Source organism: Drosophila teissieri, chromosome 3R (genome assembly GCF_016746235.2).
Source record: "Drosophila teissieri strain GT53w chromosome 3R, Prin_Dtei_1.1, whole genome shotgun sequence".
Lineage (NCBI taxonomy): Eukaryota > Metazoa > Arthropoda > Insecta > Diptera > Drosophilidae > Drosophila > Drosophila teissieri.
The window spans coordinates 5,167,250-5,184,659 of NC_053032.1; the positions used below are offsets into that span (position 1 = coordinate 5,167,250).

Genomic DNA, 17,410 nt, shown 5'->3' on the forward strand with positions numbered 1-17,410 from the left:
TAAAAATACCAGATCCGAATCGTAGCAGAAGCAGCGCTCCAGCACGGTCATACTGAATACAAAAAATGCAAGATGCAGGTTCATATTCGAATTGGAAAACCACTTTGATCGCGAATTAGGAACTGATTACCAGTCGCACGTGGCTATAAATATTCCGAACGGCAGCGCGCTAGGATAGGTCTCAAATTTGGTGATTAGCAGTGGGATAAACCGCGTAAACCAGTGCCATGAGGAAGCGAAGCTCGCGTTGTAACTCTGACACTTTCAAGGAGGAGCAGATGGATCACAACGGTGACGACATCAGCCTGCTGCAGCGCCCGTTACGCACCGCCCACACGGGATTCGAGGAGGCCCGTCGGGCCTATGAGGATGGCACCAGTGAGGTGAGTTTCATCTCAGTGGAGTACGTGACTCAACTGTGGCCCGCAATGGCGGAGGTTCATGCCCCAATTTGTTGAATCCTTGGATAACAATCCGCTTTTCCCACAGGTGCGCCAGCTTCTTAGTCTGGAGTGCAGCCTGATCTACGAGTGCAAGGTGTGCCGCAACATGTTTCGCAGCCTAGCAAATTTCATCAGCCACAAACGCGTCTTTTGCTGCGTCAGCGCTCGTTCCGCGAATGGCAGTGGATACACAGTGAGTGGGCAGTAAAGACAACCTCATTACAAAGCCTCTAGTACCATAGGATGTCTATTAATCGCTGCTAATTCTCCCCCAGGATCAGAATTCCACTATGATCATACAAACGGGTGGTGGACCATCGCCGCAGGACATCGAACATATGCTCCGCAGCAGAAGCACGGGATGCTCCCCTGTTCCGCGCGAAGTGCGTCCTTTACGAGGAGGAGGTGGCAGCATAAGAGACCTGAGTGGTGTTATTGAGCGTCTGCGACGAGAAAAGGCTCCATCACAGGCCAAGCGAAGCTCCTCGACTGTTCTGCAGCTGGAGTCTGTGCCCAACTCCAGCCAGGCTGTTTATCAGACCATCAAAGTGGACCAGGATGACAGCATAAGAACAGAACTTGACGAGGTGCATCGCATGCTTAATCCATCTGAAACCATTGTGGGACCTGACGGCAAGGCTTTGGCATCCGTTAAGCTAGAAAACAATGGAGGCAGCGACTCTGGCGAAACCGGCGAGCAGTCCATCAGCGATGAAACGGAAACGAGTATTTTCTGCGAGATCTGTATGACTACTTAACTTAATAGGCTTTGCCATTAATTAGTGACTGGTGTGTTTTCTAATCTCGTTCACAGGCAATCTGACTTTTCAGACGCACAAAACGCTTGAGGTGCACATTCAGAAGCATCACTCATCATCGGCGTTTGTGTTTCAGTGCCCAGCCTGTTCGCTGACCTTTTTACAGGCCGCTGCTGTTATTCGTCATTTATCGAAGGATCACAAGTAAGTTAACCCAATATTACTATATTATTACAATATTACTATTATACATTTGATACTATTATACCACATCAAGAGGATATACTGCTAGTGGTTAGCCAACCCATCCATTTCATAACTTTATTCATATGTCAAAAATCAAATTACTCCCAAGAAAACGAGGTACAGAGGCATTGCCTAGCTCTCCAATTTCCTCTCTATTCAGGTCAGATATGTTGAGCCCTAGGAGCTTTCGTATAGGTAGATAAATCATAAATATACAATAAATAATTTTCATACAATAATATAATAGCTAGTTTTTTATAAGGATAGTGTTTTTTACAAAAATAAACAATATGTGTGAACTAATATTTAATATTGGTTTTTTTTAAATCAAATTTTCAGAAAACCAACTCGGCGCATTCGAATGATGCGGAACACTATCCTTAAGCGACGTATTCAGCAGGGAGATGTTCAGCCAAAGGGCCCCTGCCGGGAGTTGAAGCGGCTACAGCTCTCCGACGACGTGGTGGGCTATGACCCTGAGCCATTAGATGGCAGCGGTGAGCACCGTAAGATCATGTCTCTGTGTATCTATTGCGAAAAATCATTCGAGCGTCGCGCTGCCTTGTCAACACACCTGCTCAATTGTCGGGCGAAGCAGGAGGCGCTGGCCAAGCCGGCTCCTTCCGTCAAAAAGCTGAAGATGAAGAGTAATGATTCCGGTTTGGATGCAGCTGATGACGATCCAACTACATCCATACGTTTGCCGAAAAATGAACCTATAAAAACCGAGGAAATTGCTCTGAATGAGATGTTCGCTGATCTACCAGAGCCGAACGACTCATTTGCACCTGGTTTGCACACAGTGTCATTGGACCAGCTCAATTTAGGCAATGTAAGTGACTCTGCTAGTGATGAAGCCTCTAACACTGACGACGAGCACGAGCTTACATTAGGTGCCGGACCCGAATCCAATGCCGATATCAAGCGTAAGGCCAAAAAAAAACGTAACGTCCCAGTTGAGAAGCAGCTGCGATGTCGCTGTAAGATCTGCCACAAGCAGTTCAATGCCCTCGGAAATCTACGTCGACACATATCCATGTTCCATTACCGCGCACGCCGTTTCGGCTGTAATCTTTGTGAATATCGCGCATTTAGGCGATACGATATTGTAAATCATTTGGGATTTACTCATAAGATAGAGGGAGACCGAGACCAGCTAACGGAGCAATATGTGTCCACCCACGAGTGCGAGTACTCTCGAGACGATGTTGACGGAGATATAATTTTGCTGGATAGGGAGGAGGAGCTTACAGGGACGGAGAAGGATGCCAAACCCCCTATTAAAACATATGAAAGGCGCTTGAAGCGTCTTAAAACCATAACAGAATCTGTTGGTGAAGTGCAACCCAAATCACCAACAGCCGCGATTAAAGAAGAACCCGGTCAGGAGCCGCTGGAGAGCACTCCCACGTCCAGCAAGAAGCGCCGCAAGTCTCGGACCCAAATTTCCCCCGAATCTGGAGAACATCCCCAAGATAAGCGTCCTATCCGTAAGCGCGTTAAGGCGGTCAACAAGGACTTTGTCTACGATTTGGTTAGTTTCAAACCAGATGGCTCAGGACAGCAACTTCCTGGAGTGCAGGCCGTAGAATCCATGCGGGCCAAGCTGCGACGTCCGGCGACGGTAAGCAATGATGAAAGTAAGCACAAACAGTGCGAAGCCTACATTACGGAAGAGAAAAAGCCTCTTGTGTTGGGCATCACACGACGAATCATGCTGGAACTCGTGAGCCAGGGTCTGGCGGTGTCTGCTACTTTACCAGAATTGCCCTCAGAGCGACCGCAGATACGACCTCGTCTTATCTCACACTCACGGAGCGAAAGCGGTTCGCAGCAAAAGCAAAATTTTGTAGAAACTACAGTGGATCCTGCTCCGGAAACTGAGAGTTTCATCGAGAAGATTGCGAAGCGAACAGCAGCTGCTGGCAAGGATAACGCTGTTATCAGCAATCTGTGGAACAAGGTCAACACTGCGATTGCCCAGCAGAAGAAGGTACAGGAGCCAATTCATGAGACTCAGCCAGAAAAAAAGTCGGAAACAGTAAAATCAAAGAGCCCTCTGCCAACGTCACCGTCGCCGCCCAGCATATGCGAAGACATCGTGCCCGAAACGCTGGCAACCACTGGTATGGATTGCCTGCGCGGGAAGGGCAGTCAAGCGGGAGCTTCGACAATGTTTCCGGCCCTGCCCAAGCCGCCATCCGTTTTGCAGGCGGCTGCCAATGGGACGATACAGTTCACCCTGGACAGTCTCCTGCGAGCCGCTCTGCAGAACTAAACGGAACCGGAAATGGAAGCCACCGCCACCATTATCGTTGCTACTTTTACAGCGTTTGTTGTCTGTCCTACTGATTTTGTCCTCAAACTTTCAGCTGGTCGCTTTGCCATCAACCGTTTTGAATGTAATTCACTAGTGTCCTTATTGTAAAACCAACTAAATAAGAAACAGACTCCCTTGAAGATAAATACGCTTCGAGTATTACGCGGTAAAAACCAACGAAACGACTTGAAAACCGTAGCATAATTTTTGGCTATTAGCGAATGTTTGTTGTTTGTGTGAAAAAGTACAGATTTTTTAAAATGTTATAGTTAATACTGTATATGTACCTAATATTTTAATCCCGTAATAAGTAAGTCACGCGCGTGTTTACGGTTGTTGTCAGTGTATGCGTCAGATTGCCTTGCTAGGTCTTCAATCAGATTTTACATTTCATCATAATCGGGCCCATCCTGGTTTACCCATACTTATAAGTATTAAAGTGGACCGATTTAACTTTTTTTTATCTAAAATAGTCTAATCTCGTGTACTGACGATAGAGTTTTTTTTTGCTTATTAAACTTAAATGTTTAATATATTCTTATTTGTTGCACTTTTATTTGTAATTATAAGTATACCACAGGTCGCTTCTAAAGCATACCACAGAATTACTCTTTTTCGACTAAGTCGGTACACTTTAATTCGATCTAGGATAATGGAAAAGCTTGGATATTTAGCTTGTTGACGCATCATCTTACCATCTATTATTCATCTCTCGGCCCCCACCTAATTAGCATTATTATATTAAGGAACATCACAGATGCGGAGTCGAGAACACGACAACTTCTCCATGATGTGGCATAAATTTGTTACTAGCCGAAAGTCAGAAGAAAGTTGAACAAGGCAGTCTGCTCTACACACACAACCCAGATACATGTTTATATATATTTTATACATAAGACACGTCGACTTGGCAAGTATTTTGCCCAGCGCAAAAGGAGGAGAAAATCACTTGCAGACTTTGGGCGTAGTCCTGATCTAGACGAGTGGTTCAATGTATTTATATATCATTGTAATGTACAACGTAGAGCCTTAAATCAAATCACCAAATGATAATAAATCCTATGATAATCACTAACAAAAATGCTCGCAATGTGAACCGATACCAGAAAGGGCAACAACAAGTGCCCAGTTTCCGACGCCCACACCTGTTCGGCCTGTTTTGCGCCAGGACTAGTGGGCTGAAGCTCCAGCTGGACGGAGCACCCGTGAAATAAAACAGGTCAACAGGCAGCTGTGCTTCTACTGCCGTTACTGCCGTTACTGCGAACACCCGACAATGAAAATTGTGTCACGGCCAGGAGTATGGGCGTGGACATGCGGATTTGGGCAGGGAGTTGGGTTAGACTGGGTTGCTGTGATGAAAAACCGAAACTGGGCCACACTTTAGAGCTAAGCGTATTTGTATCTGTGCCCGTGTCGGAAAATAGAGAGGCATGGAGCGTGAGAGAGCGAGCTTGCGAGGCGCGACTGTTTGTAATTGGAAACCGAAAGTGAAAACGCCCAGGCCTTGAAATCCTCGACAGGAGCCGCACAGATACGAATTCAAAATTTATTTACCAGGGGGTGGCAGCGCTTCAGGCTATGCAAATTCAATTTTTTAATTATTATTTACAAGCTTCAGTGGAATATATATTCAAAAAACGGTTTAATGGACAAAATTGCTTAAGTTTATTTTCACCTATGTTTACCCCTTTGTAAAAATACAGAAATCTTTTTTAACTCTTGCGAATTTATATTGAAATATTGGAATTATATTAAGGCCAAATACTATGGTATGGTCAAGCAAGATTTTCACTCAAAAGCTCAAAACACGTTGTTCTGGAAAAGTTAAATTTCAGTAATAATAAAAGAACTTACACATGGATTCCATCCTATGTCTCTTCAGGTAAAAGCGTGAGGCGAAATATAAAAAGGCTTTGTGTTCAAATAGAGCTGCGGGCATTGAAGCCAAAGCAAAGACAATGCAAAATACTAATTAATCCTTTTACCTATACCAAGCCCACTTTGCCTGGGCAAATTTGTGCTGCATAAACTGATTAAGTGATTTCAGGTTCAGGCTCAGGAGGAGGTTGGGCTTGGCCGCCTCCAAGCCCATCCACGTCGAATCCAGTACGTGGATCGTCAACAAAGCGCTGGGAACAGGCAGCTCGCATTGAAGGGCGAAATAAACTACACCCACATACCACAGGTAAATTGCTGGCAGGTGGCAGTTCTGTGCAATCAGATCCCTTCTCAACAAATGGAGGTACTGACTCAGAAAAACCCGCTCCAGCAATCCGGGAGTTCTGCAGCTGACAAGGGCTAGGGCTGCAAAATACGAGAAATGCAGGGATTGCTCTTAAGGAGACTACGCCTCATGGCCTATAGATGCGGGTAACTAGCTTGAAAAAAAAAGTTGCCATTTATTGGTGAGCGTGGAATGATTTTTTTCGGAACTAATACATTTAAGACATTGAACATATATTTAAAACATTAATTGACTTTTCTGGAATAGTCTAGAGACCATAGAAAATTGAACACCTCACAAAACATTGTTTCTCTAACTCTACTTGAATCCTACAATGTTAAAAGAGATTTTCGGCAATTCTCGACCCGTTTATATATTTTGAATAGGCATTTGGACTTAGCACAGTTTGCGAGTGCAGTTTAAAAGTGTGCTGTGTGCAAATAATGGAATGTATACCTTTTTAAATTTTGTTTACCTTGTAATCGGCACGCGTTAGTCAAAATATTTGCCCACAAAGATTGCTCATATTTTAAACCAATGCTATTCTTAAGAGGGATATATAAATATTCATGTGTTTGACTTGGCAATTAAAGTTTCCTAAATAAAAATGGAAACAAACATAAGAACCTGAATCTTAATATCTAGTCTATATGTGAAAACAGTAGCACCAGCATGTGTTATATGATTCCATCACCATAACCCATACATCGCTCATACGCCGTGGGGAGACACTTTGGATCGCTGTTGGGCACTACTTTAAATCAAATGAAGATAATTAAATCGCGTTGGTGCAGCCTGAAGAACGCTGGCACTACCCACAAAGCCGAAGGAATTATGTAGGAAATTGCCCACTGCCCGACAGCTCCACTCCCGGCAGGATTCCTTTTTTTCGCGGCGACAGCTGCGTCCTGTACAATTTTCGGAGCTCAGAAAGTGTTCAAACGGTACTAAGTACTGTTTATTTACTCGCCGCCCATTTGAATAGTGGCAGAGCGCATTATTACCGATTATCGCCGGGCGGAACAGATGCTGCCACCCCATCCGAAGTCGCAGTGGGTTGCCAAATAAACATGGACAGCGATGACAGGGGAAATGGGTGATGCTGGGTGGCTGGGTAACCTACTAACACGGACGCATCATCAAAAAAAGAGAGAGAGCAAGCTAAAAGGTATGAAAAAAGCTCGGGAGAAAGTGGGGTAGATGAGTGAAAGAAGCCATGCTGCCTGTCATCTGTTGGTGGGTTCGCTTATGTTGTTGCTGTAGGACGTTGAAGGACACCACCAGCAGCAGCCCCATTGGGAGCAGAATCGCCGCTTGCGTCTGGCGCTCAAGTGTTGTCCTAGTCCTAACCGAACCGAACCGAACCGAAACGAACCGAACCGAACAGCACGGAGAGCTCTCGGCAGGAGGAGTTCGTATGTAGCTCGGATTCTCGATGCCTGAATTCCAAGCTCGCTAGTCGAGTTTCGGCCGTCTAACCCAGCAGAGGTGTGCAGCGGGCAGCAGTTGAACCACCGAAACCTACAGCACCATCAGCAGCAGCAGACAGAATAGCTGTAGCCACAAGAGAACAGGAGCCCTGCCCTGTGATCCGCAGCATCCATTACAACAACTGTCACCACAATGCCATGCTCTACTGACAACTGACCCAGCTGCAACCGATTAACTGGCCGACAGACGGCAGAGCATCGCTATTCATAAGGCGTCCATGTTCGTGGTCCACTTGGTGGACGCGGATGCGAGGAGCAGATTCCTCGGCGACAGAGCAACAGCGCGAGTGAAGACAACGAAAATCTAAAAATCGGAAATCTAATTAGCGACGTCAGTGTCAGTAATGCAAATCCATTAATTTCCAGCTATCGCATCAAGGACTTCTCGACAAACAGTCGTTGCTAAAGTCCTAGCGAAAAAAGAACCACGAGAATCGGGAAAATTTAACGCAAAAAAAAAGGGAAAGCACTTTCCCTTCGCTGTGTCTGTGTGTAGGTGTGTAGGTGTTTCGCTGTGCGTGAGAGTTTGTGTGTGCGAGTGCCTGATAACTCGAGCCTGGTGCTGACATCACTTTCACTGGGAAAGCGAGCTCGAAAAACCAACCTGGAGCTCGGGAATCTGCCAATCGAGCCGCACAGCAACAAAATCAATTAAACTACCAATACTGCACGACAACCGCCAGAACAACAAAGCTGCCAAGAGCCAATTATCGAGGAAAAGCGGAAGAAACAGCAGAAGGACGAGCCCATCGCAGCCAACATGTTCTCCATGTGCACCAAAGTTAAATCGCGGAGCGCGGATCCGGACATCTCGTTCATGCACCATTCGCAGTCGCAGCAGATGCAGCAGTTGCAGCAACCCCAAGTGATGGGTAAGTAGAGAAAGCAGGAAGAGTGCGAAAATTGGGGAGAAAGTGAAACCGAACCGAGACTGAAACCCAAACCGAAATTCGCCCCGAAAGGCAGTCGGCGTGCCCTCATTTAGCGGAAAACCCTTGAACTCGTTTTTGCTGCCCCACCCCAAAAGCCCCGCCCCTCAACACCATGTTTGGCCCCTCCCAGCTGCTTATTTTTCTCAATGAATTCGCACACAGGCGCAGCTGTGCGCCCGTCTGATACTTTCTCTGGCACACCCCCCGCCTTCCAAGCCCTGCATCCTGCGTCCTTTAAGGCTACATCCTGACCCACTCCTGCGTTTAACCTATCAAGCGGAATCCAGTATGCGGTTTCATTATGCTGCAATTGTTGACAGTGCCACGCCCATTACCCAGCGCGTGGTTGTGTGCTCTGCATTAAATCATTAAGTAGAGACCACAGAGCCCATATCGCCCCAAGCCCGACATGAGCATACGTATGTGTATTTGCCATTGAGCACGCTGAAAGCGAGTCGAGGCCCAGGATGCCAAGCTGATGCAGTTCGTCGCATGCATAAGATATGCGGTTGCACTCGGAGGAATCCCTATGAGCAACTATGAGCACAACTGAATCGTTTTATTCAGCTTTAATATTCACATGGTCCTAGATGTACTAGTTATATAAATTCTCTCAATTATAGTCATATATACCTATATAGGTTATTTTTACGAAGATTACAGGGGACACACAATTTTTGATAGTCGTAAAGCTTGGACATTTCATTTTGTGGAAAGTGTTCCCTGTAAACCCAGGTCTTACCTTAAAAATGCTAAAATTAATCATACGTAAACACATACGCATGTATGCATACCCTGTATGTAAATTTTGCGCGAGTGTGCGAGCTGCTTTAGTGTATATCCCACCCCTTTATTCACTTTTATATCTAGACAGGCCAGCAATTATGTCTGTACACGTTTGTCGCTGTCCTCGCCTTCGGATTCGCCTTCGGACCACTGCGAACGGGAATCCGAGAGTGGAGTGGGCACGGTTTCGTTGGCTGTGGCAGCCACTTGCAATTCTAGCTGATTTGTCATGTGGATGTGGATGCAAGCATGCAAGGATGCCAGCATGCAGAATGTCCACAAGCAAGTGCGGCTGTGTGTGCGCGTGTGCATGGCTACATGTGGTTGTGTGCGTGCACTGAAGTGGCGCACATGATATCCGCTGCCTTGCCTTCTTACACAAGCAAGGCGGTGTCCTTCGGCGAGCTCGTTCTCTCACCAACCCCAATGCAACAAATATGCCAAAGTCCCTTGCCCCTGGCAGCCCCAGTTCCGACCTTATCCTTTCATCATCTTCGTCGACACTTGGACTGCGTCTATCGTAGTCGTCTGCTATTTGTTTGCTTCTGGTACACTGGCAACATATTATCGCGACTAAGACTGACTTTGCAAAAATGTGTTTAAGTTTGCTCTATCCGTTTACTTGCCCGTGTTGCTCTACGAGTAAGTATCAACTTGATTCATTGAAAAGTATGTAAAAGGTAGAAGGCTTCCTTCTTCTTTAGCTTGCCAATTACAAAATCCCGACTTTTTCCAGGCATCACACATTTTCCAAATCATTCGATTGCAGAATCGGACTTCCATTTTCAGAATAACAGCTATCTGATAGCTGGGGCACTTAACTATACAGTTCTCTTTTGTTTTTTCATAGCCCAAGTCTATTATTAATGTAAATAGAAATTGTTTAATGGTTCATAAAAAAGCACACAATAGGAAATATATTTCTTAATGTGTATACAAATCACATAGGTCGCAGGGAAAAGATGTTCAGATGCAGACCATTTTGAGGGCAAGCGGCGGTTTTCAGCAGGCCGAGCCTCGAGAGTTTTTCAAATGTCGTACAGGCCCTTTGCATTCCCAGCCGAAGCAAATTGTCTCCAGCCACTTTGGTCGTAATCAGTTTGCTGCAAAGGCAACTTTTCTATTGGTCGAGTGCGGAAAAAATGCCAGAGAGGTCCTTCAAATCCGAAATTACTAGGATATCACCCAGGGTACATTTAAACGGCTATCAGATATTTGTAACAAGGATGGTGATGGCTTTGTTCATTACTGGGAATTTAAGAACTTATTGCAATGAAATCATGAAATATTATTATGCTTAACGGATTTATTAAATATATTCTATATATCTGCGGTTTTCTTCAACCAGGTTATAATAACCGTTACTCGTATGGTAAAAGTGTATACTAGATTCGTTGAAAAGTATGTAACAGGTAGAAGGAAGCGTTTCCGAACATAAAAAATATACATATATATATATATTCTTGATCAGGACAAATTGCCGAGTCGATTAGGCCATATCCGTCCGTCTGTTCATCCGTATGAAGAGATCTGGAGAGCTACATATAAACGCTAAATAGAGATTAGAGATAAAATGAGATTAGACATACAGATTCCAGAGACATAGACCCAGCGTAAGTTTGTTAACTGATGTTGGCACACCCAATCTAACGCCCACAAATTGCTACGCCCAAACCTCTTTTCCTAGTCTTGTATGTTTCTATCCATTTGCTAAGAAACTTTTTGCCACGCGCACTCTAACGCTCATAAACCGCCCACACTTTTGGGAAACATGTGCAATTCTCAATTCCACCAGATGAGTAACGGGTATCAGATAGTCGGGGAACTCGACTCATTCACGTGCTAAAAGTTTTAACAATTGGCGAGATAACTTAGATAGGTTTTTCCCAAATCACCACTCCGTCTTCTCCTTCTGCCCTCACTTTCGACTCTCGATTCTTGGCCAAATAAATGGGATAGCAACGGTAATGAATTTGAAATGAGAGACCAGGCCAACAGGGCAGGGGAACTGCAACTGTCTGATTAGGTTGCTGGCGATGAAATTCTGTGTTTCGTTTTTCGCCATTCGTTATCCGGCGCAACCAGTCGCACCTGGATTCGCCTACACTTGAAATTTGCAGCTCCGGCATCGGTGCGTGGGCGCTTGGTTCGAATGGCGACGAAAAGGGAAGAAGCACCTGAAGGGGAAATGGGCTCCAGCTGCAAACCTTGATTCTTGTTCAATTGGTGGTATCGTGTGACTGGCCTCTGGGTACAGGATATTGGGCGATGGGCACCGGCCAGTGGATTTGCTTTGATTTGCTTGCGGACTTTCCCCACTTGGCACTTACTCCATAAATTGCTTTCTTTTCGCAGGAACTGGCGGAAAACAAATCAAGGGAGGCTATCTACTGCGCTACAAAAGTAAGTATCTCCTGACATTAGTAGATCTATGTATAACTTAGTAAACATAATGACACAATCTACAGATATTTCAACCAAACTATTATTATTATCTGAATAAGCGATATAACAGCTATTAGCCGAATTAAGACTTTTTATTTCTGAATTATATCTTTATTGTATATTTTATAAAATTGTCGTAATCTAAAGTTGGGGAAAACCTTAAAGTCCTAGTGAAGTTTATAACTGCCCTTTTGAAGAGGAATCCATCTGCGGCAAGAGTAGTAGTAGAGGCAATTACAGGACCTTGAAAGCACGATTGAAACCCTTTTTCTGACTGCCAGCACGGTAGGCTCTGGACTGGGATGATCAGAACCCCTGGAAGAGAAAACAATCTGTCAAATCAGCACAACAGCAGCAGTCCTCGCAACTCAGACTTAACAGGATGAATCAGCGTCCGTTGATGAGTTAGATGGATGCGGTCCTTGCATAGGGAATGGGGTGTAATCATGTCGGGGTCACATTCAAGTGTAATTACTCACGATTTGGCAGCGGCATGGATGTGTCATTGTCATGTTTGCTGTCCTGGTTTGAGATTCATGTCCTAAACAAGTTGTGTGGAGTTCTTGGGGCTAGTTAATCGAGAACAATATACTCATAAAACACAGGAATAGCGGCTGAGCTGCTAAGGCGCACATTTTGATACTCTTAAAGTTAGAATAATTATTGAAATAATTATTCTTTTAAATTATATGAAATGTACAATAATTCATGCCCTTTTGCCTTTACAGAGCAAATGTTCTGGAACCGCTGGGCGGAAGAATGGGTGGTGCTGTACGACGACTCGACCATGGCCTGGTTCACAGAGCCGGGACGCTCCTCTCCGACGGGAAAGATTCTGGTGAAGGAGGCTCCCGAGATGCTGGCCATTGCCCACTGGACCGGCCAGATACCTCGTCGTCCGCCGTTGCCGGCGGGAGTGAATGTGTCCCAGTTGATTGCCCTCGGATCGCAGCGCAAGCGATCGAAGGTCTACTGGATGCTGGCCAAGTCGGAGGAGGAGGTGAGCGACTGGATCGATGCGATTACCAAGACGCTGCCGCCGCCACCTCAAATCGAGCTGGTGGTGGACAAGCCGCACCTGATGAACGTGCTCCGACGTCCGCTGGTGCGCATTAGACGTGAGTAGATCCTTCTATTATATGGTCGGAAACGCTTGCTTCTGCCTGTTACATACTTTTCAACGAATCTAGGATACCCTTTTACTCTACGAGTAACGGGAAATTAAACGGAAAATCGGGGTGAAAAAGCTAAAAATATGATATAACCCATTTAGTTAATTAAAATAAAGCATCATAAGTATATGAAGTACAAAAAAATAATAATCTTGGTAAAATTTTCAACCTTTTTATGCAGCGGCCACCCAGTCGGAGGTTAAGCAGCGCAAGGCGGCGTCCCACGGAGCCAGCGGCAGTAAACACCACCGCTGCTCTACGGCGATTTCCACGAAGGTGTACCGGCAGAGCCAGGATCCGCTGGTGAAGAGCGACGCCGCGGTGGCCATCCTCAGCAAAAAACCGGACTCAAAGGCCTCGCTGGCATGCGCCCTGCCCTGGGGCCACGGATGGGGATGGGCCACACTGCCCAACGGCGTTTGGAGCGGCGGACTCACCTGGTCGCAGTGCGAGGACACCTTCACCCTGCACGCCCTGCCCACTACCCACTGCACCAACCTGATCGACACCTCCTGCAGCGGGGCAGTGTACCACACCGACATCGGAGGCTTCGACTTTCACTCCTCGGGCGTTGATGACATCGGGGGCGAGGATTTTGATTATGCCATGGACTGCGGTGATTTCATATTCTAAGCTCCTTATATCACAGCATATTCATCCACCCGGCGCGCAGGACCCATTCCTCCTTGCCGCACATTTTGTCTTCGATTGGAGGAAACTCAGCAACTGGTAGTCGGCTGGGTAGTATTTAATATTTAACCGTGCTTTCGTTACCCTCGGAGTTTTAGGTGTTCCTAAATGTAAGGGAAACCACGCGCTGCGTATATGCCCCATCGTCCTTGTTCCAGTCGGCCTAATTGGGTTAGGCAGTTACGCTGCAAATACTTACACAACTAACCGCGATTATTCGGTTTTTTCCTCAGTGTGCTAAAATATATATATAGTTTGGCATATGTAGGTGTGCCCACAGCTGCGGCCAGGCAAGTAGCCAAACATATTTGGATTCGCCATCATGGCTACATGAAATGGCTAAACAAATCTGATTCCCAAAAACACCATAAAAAAAATAAATCTTGATATCCCGAAAAATTTGGAATACATTTTTTGAAACTTATAATTTATTAATCAAATTAAAGAAACTCTTAAAACGACTGAATCGAGTCGAAATCTAATTACAAATTAAATATTTTAGAAATGCCAGTACTCTAATAGCCGCAGCTGTGCACAGCGTGGTTCCCCTCAAGCTCTGGCTGATACACATGTGTCTGTGCTTTTCCCATATATGTGTATGTTAAGCCGCATACTCGCCAACTCCCGACCCACATATGCCAACTACCACCCACCGCCCACTGGCCACACTACCCCATTCACCCACCCAACCGCAATCAGCCGTCGCAGTCGCAGTCGCAGTCGCAGTTGCAGTTGCAACCACAAGCATTTGAAATGCGAAAATATTTTTGCATCGCGCATATAAGTAGGCTACAAAATATTTTCGCACTCGACGAGCGAAGAAATTACAATAAATAATGCAGACAGACAAGGGGACAACTAAATTAATAACGAGAAAACAACTGCAAAAGATTGAAATACTTTTGTGTATTTTGAGACTTTTGAAATTTATATTGATGCAATTTGTAATGAAAACTCTTTTCAAATTGTTTTGTCATGATTTTCTAGAATTTTTGAAATCGATAATATTAACCGCAAACAGAATCCGGAAGAAACCCACACCCCGCGTTCCCAGCAAAACCCATTTTTGTGTGCAAATTTTTGAAACATTTATACAGATACAGCGCGCGTTTAATAAGTCGGTCAAGAAATCGATTCAAATTTAAAATAATTGTGTAAAAGATAAACACAAAAGCAAAGACGGGACAACCCCCGAGGATATTTAAAGTGGCGCATAGCAATTTTTATATAGCATGTTAAACAGAAATTATAGTAAACAGGAAAACCAGGTAAATAACAAGTAATTAACAAGGTAACAACAAACTCTATTCGTAAAACACCCACACAGCCTAGTGTAAGTGTTAGCACCTAAGGCATCCGATTGTTAGATTGGTTTTCGAAACCAACTCACTCAGATCGACATACCCACCCGTACTGATGTAAAGTTTATAAAATAAATCAAACGAAACACAGAGACAAGTTAGCAGCCCAGGAAAAAGCACGGAGCATAAGGCATAAGATGTGCAAACAAATGTATGCACGAGTAATTAGTGTTAAGAGCCCATTAGATATCACGGACATTTGGGAGCGGAATCACCAGTAATCACCCCCATCGATTCGATTTTGAATTTGATTTTGAGGAACTTTCGACACGTCATGTGCGAAAGGGAAACGCCGCTACGAACACCTTGAGAAAACTGTAATTGTAACTATGTTAGAGTATATAGAATCTAGGATAAGTCGGGCGCCCGTTAGAGCCCCTCATATATGATATATATGATAGATGTACGTACCGTAAGAAAGTGCAGGTTTTCGAAATGTTGCATGCCGCGAATGAGCATAGAGCTGAAGCATAGCATCGGAAATATTATGTAAAATACGGGTAAAATGACACTCCAGTCCCTGCGCATCTGTTGCATGTCCGTGTACGTTTGAGTATACTTATAAACCACTATATATTTATGTACAACAGTAATCAAAGCCAAGCTACACGAATCGAAACCGAAATCGGAATAGGAAACAAAACCGGAACTGTTACCGTTTCCGGAACCAAAACCGGAACCGGAAACCCCAACCTGAGCCCACAGCCTTAGCTATCATACTTATCACCCGCTACAAATACTTTATAGTGTCTACGCATATGTAATGTATCTGCATGTATACAATACACAATACCTATAGCTATAGTCGGGAGAGGCGATCGGCAGCATTAGAAACGTACATATAGAACCCGCCATGTAACATTATGATATGTAGACTAAAAGACTTAAGCAATTGTCGTTTAGACGTTAAATTAGAGCGCATTGAATGTTGGCTTATAGTTCTAGATACCGAGCGGTTTAGGAGCGGGCGTTAGGATTCAGGGGAGCGTTAGGAACATATTAAGGATATCCTCACCACAATGTTTTAGTCTGAAGCCTAGCCGAATCGAAATCGAATTCGGAATTTGTTAGCGAGCGAGTTGAACCGCTAAACCAAAACCAAACCAAACCAAAAACAAATGGAAAACAAAACGAAAGTAAACGTAAAGTAAATCAACCTTGGACAATCACGCATACGCATGTAGGCAAACTGGATTAAATAATGTATGTAAATTATTTAAGCCCTGGGTAGGCAGCAAAACAAAAAAGTACCGAGGATGGCTTGTTTGGCATAGTCCTAGCACGTCCAGCATAGAATCCTTAAGGGCTCCGTGAACTTAACTAATCTAAAGACCCAAAACCAAACAGGTTCACATTCGATTGAGGCCTATAGCCAGGTCAAGCTTCAATTAAATGTCAATCCCCAAGCTCTTCAGTTGTACCGAGAAGTATTTTTGTAAACTTTATTAGAAACACCGTAATCTAAAGCGAAACTATAGTAATAGCAAAACATGGATGTTTTAAAACGGAAATTAAGCAAACGCAAAACCAAAGTATACTTTAGAGGCAATTTTTGTAGCATAATTGTACACTTAAACTGCATTTCCGATGTTAGCTGAACAACCGTATATATAGTATATGTATAGAGTATACAGACACCCACTTACGAGCGCGAATCGAGCGAGATACACCCGTTTTTATTGTGCTGCGCATTTTCAGCGGGCGGCTGAACTGTGAATACGAGTAGTATCCTAGATATAGGTATAAGCGGTACAAACCAGGTGGTACTGGCACCTGTGTGCAAGCCGAACTTGATGTTACCGAATTACGAAATTGTAGAACGGAAATCAGATGATCCGCCTGAGGGGCGCCCTCAAGCAACCTCAAACTACCGAGGGCAACCGGAAGCGGAAGCGGGCCTCCCGCCATCCGGACATCTCGGCAGACGTTGCGCATACGCCCCGGCGGTCGCAGCAGCAACTCACAATTATACTAGTAAGTTCGCGTTGCTTGTTATCAGTGTCGTTGATGTTGAATTGAAATTGAATTGCCGTGTCATTGTTAACCGTATTCAAATTGTAAACCGACTGCGTCGGAATTAGCTGTTATTGGGAACCAAGCGAGGCGACTTAGCACGGCAGCACTTATCGACCTACGCAGGAGATTATACAAATTATACAAGCATATTCATAGGTGTGCAAAGTACCCACATATTTACATAAATTGGTCTAAGTTCTCGAACCACCTCCAACCTCCAGTCAAGTGTCGGGATCTTTTAATACGCATCCGGCGCGAGGCCTGGCCGTATCGAGTACCTCGAGTTTCCACGAACAGAAACTAGCAAGTAATCATGTTATTCTATAGATGTGTCTGTGTCTATAAATATACTTTGTAGACGTTTACTCGCCAGACGCCGCCGAGCTCGAAAAAACTAACTAACACCCATCCAACCCGGGACGCCATCGGCCAGCCAGAAGCACAAGATCTCTTCAGATTCGGGTTACACCCACTTGAGCCCGGTGCAAGTGTTGCCACTCTCTTGGCCAACTGCCCAACTCAGC

The 17,410-nt window shown here is 44.9% G+C and overlaps 2 protein-coding genes across 2 annotated transcripts; both read left to right on the forward strand.

Annotated features, from left to right (window-relative positions):
• The first annotated feature begins 36 nt into the window (after positions 1-36).
• Positions 37-4,842, forward strand: LOC122619237 (zinc finger protein 800). Its single transcript, XM_043796029.1, has 5 exons — positions 37-383; positions 490-636; positions 719-1,187; positions 1,258-1,405; positions 1,787-4,842. The coding sequence occupies exons 1-5, from the start codon at positions 228-230 to the stop codon at positions 3,723-3,725; spliced, it is 2,859 nt and encodes a 952-aa protein (XP_043651964.1). The 5' UTR covers positions 37-227; the 3' UTR covers positions 3,726-4,842.
• Positions 4,843-7,896: 3,054 nt separating this feature from the next.
• LOC122621459 lies at positions 7,897-13,706 on the forward strand. The gene is made up of 4 exons (XM_043799316.1): positions 7,897-8,356; positions 11,558-11,605; positions 12,376-12,765; positions 13,001-13,706. The coding sequence occupies exons 1-4, from the start codon at positions 8,245-8,247 to the stop codon at positions 13,450-13,452; spliced, it is 1,002 nt and encodes a 333-aa protein (XP_043655251.1). The 5' UTR covers positions 7,897-8,244; the 3' UTR covers positions 13,453-13,706.
• The last annotated feature ends 3,704 nt before the right edge of the window (positions 13,707-17,410 follow it).

Bases quoted from the DNA above. Each gene is read 5' to 3' on its own strand.
- LOC122619237 (XM_043796029.1), top strand. From the start codon at position 228: ATGAGGAAGCGAAGCTCGCGTTGTAACTCTGACACTTTCAAGGAGGAG. The intron at 384-489 runs GTGAGTTTCATC...CTTTTCCCACAG, and splicing joins ATGAGGATGGCACCAGTGAG to GTGCGCCAGCTTCTTAGTCT. The intron at 637-718 runs GTGAGTGGGCAG...ATTCTCCCCCAG, and splicing joins CGAATGGCAGTGGATACACA to GATCAGAATTCCACTATGAT.
- LOC122621459 (XM_043799316.1), top strand. From the start codon at position 8,245: ATGTTCTCCATGTGCACCAAAGTTAAATCGCGGAGCGCGGATCCGGAC. The intron at 8,357-11,557 runs GTAAGTAGAGAA...TTCTTTTCGCAG, and splicing joins GCAGCAACCCCAAGTGATGG to GAACTGGCGGAAAACAAATC. The intron at 12,766-13,000 runs GTGAGTAGATCC...CTTTTTATGCAG, and splicing joins TCCGCTGGTGCGCATTAGAC to CGGCCACCCAGTCGGAGGTT.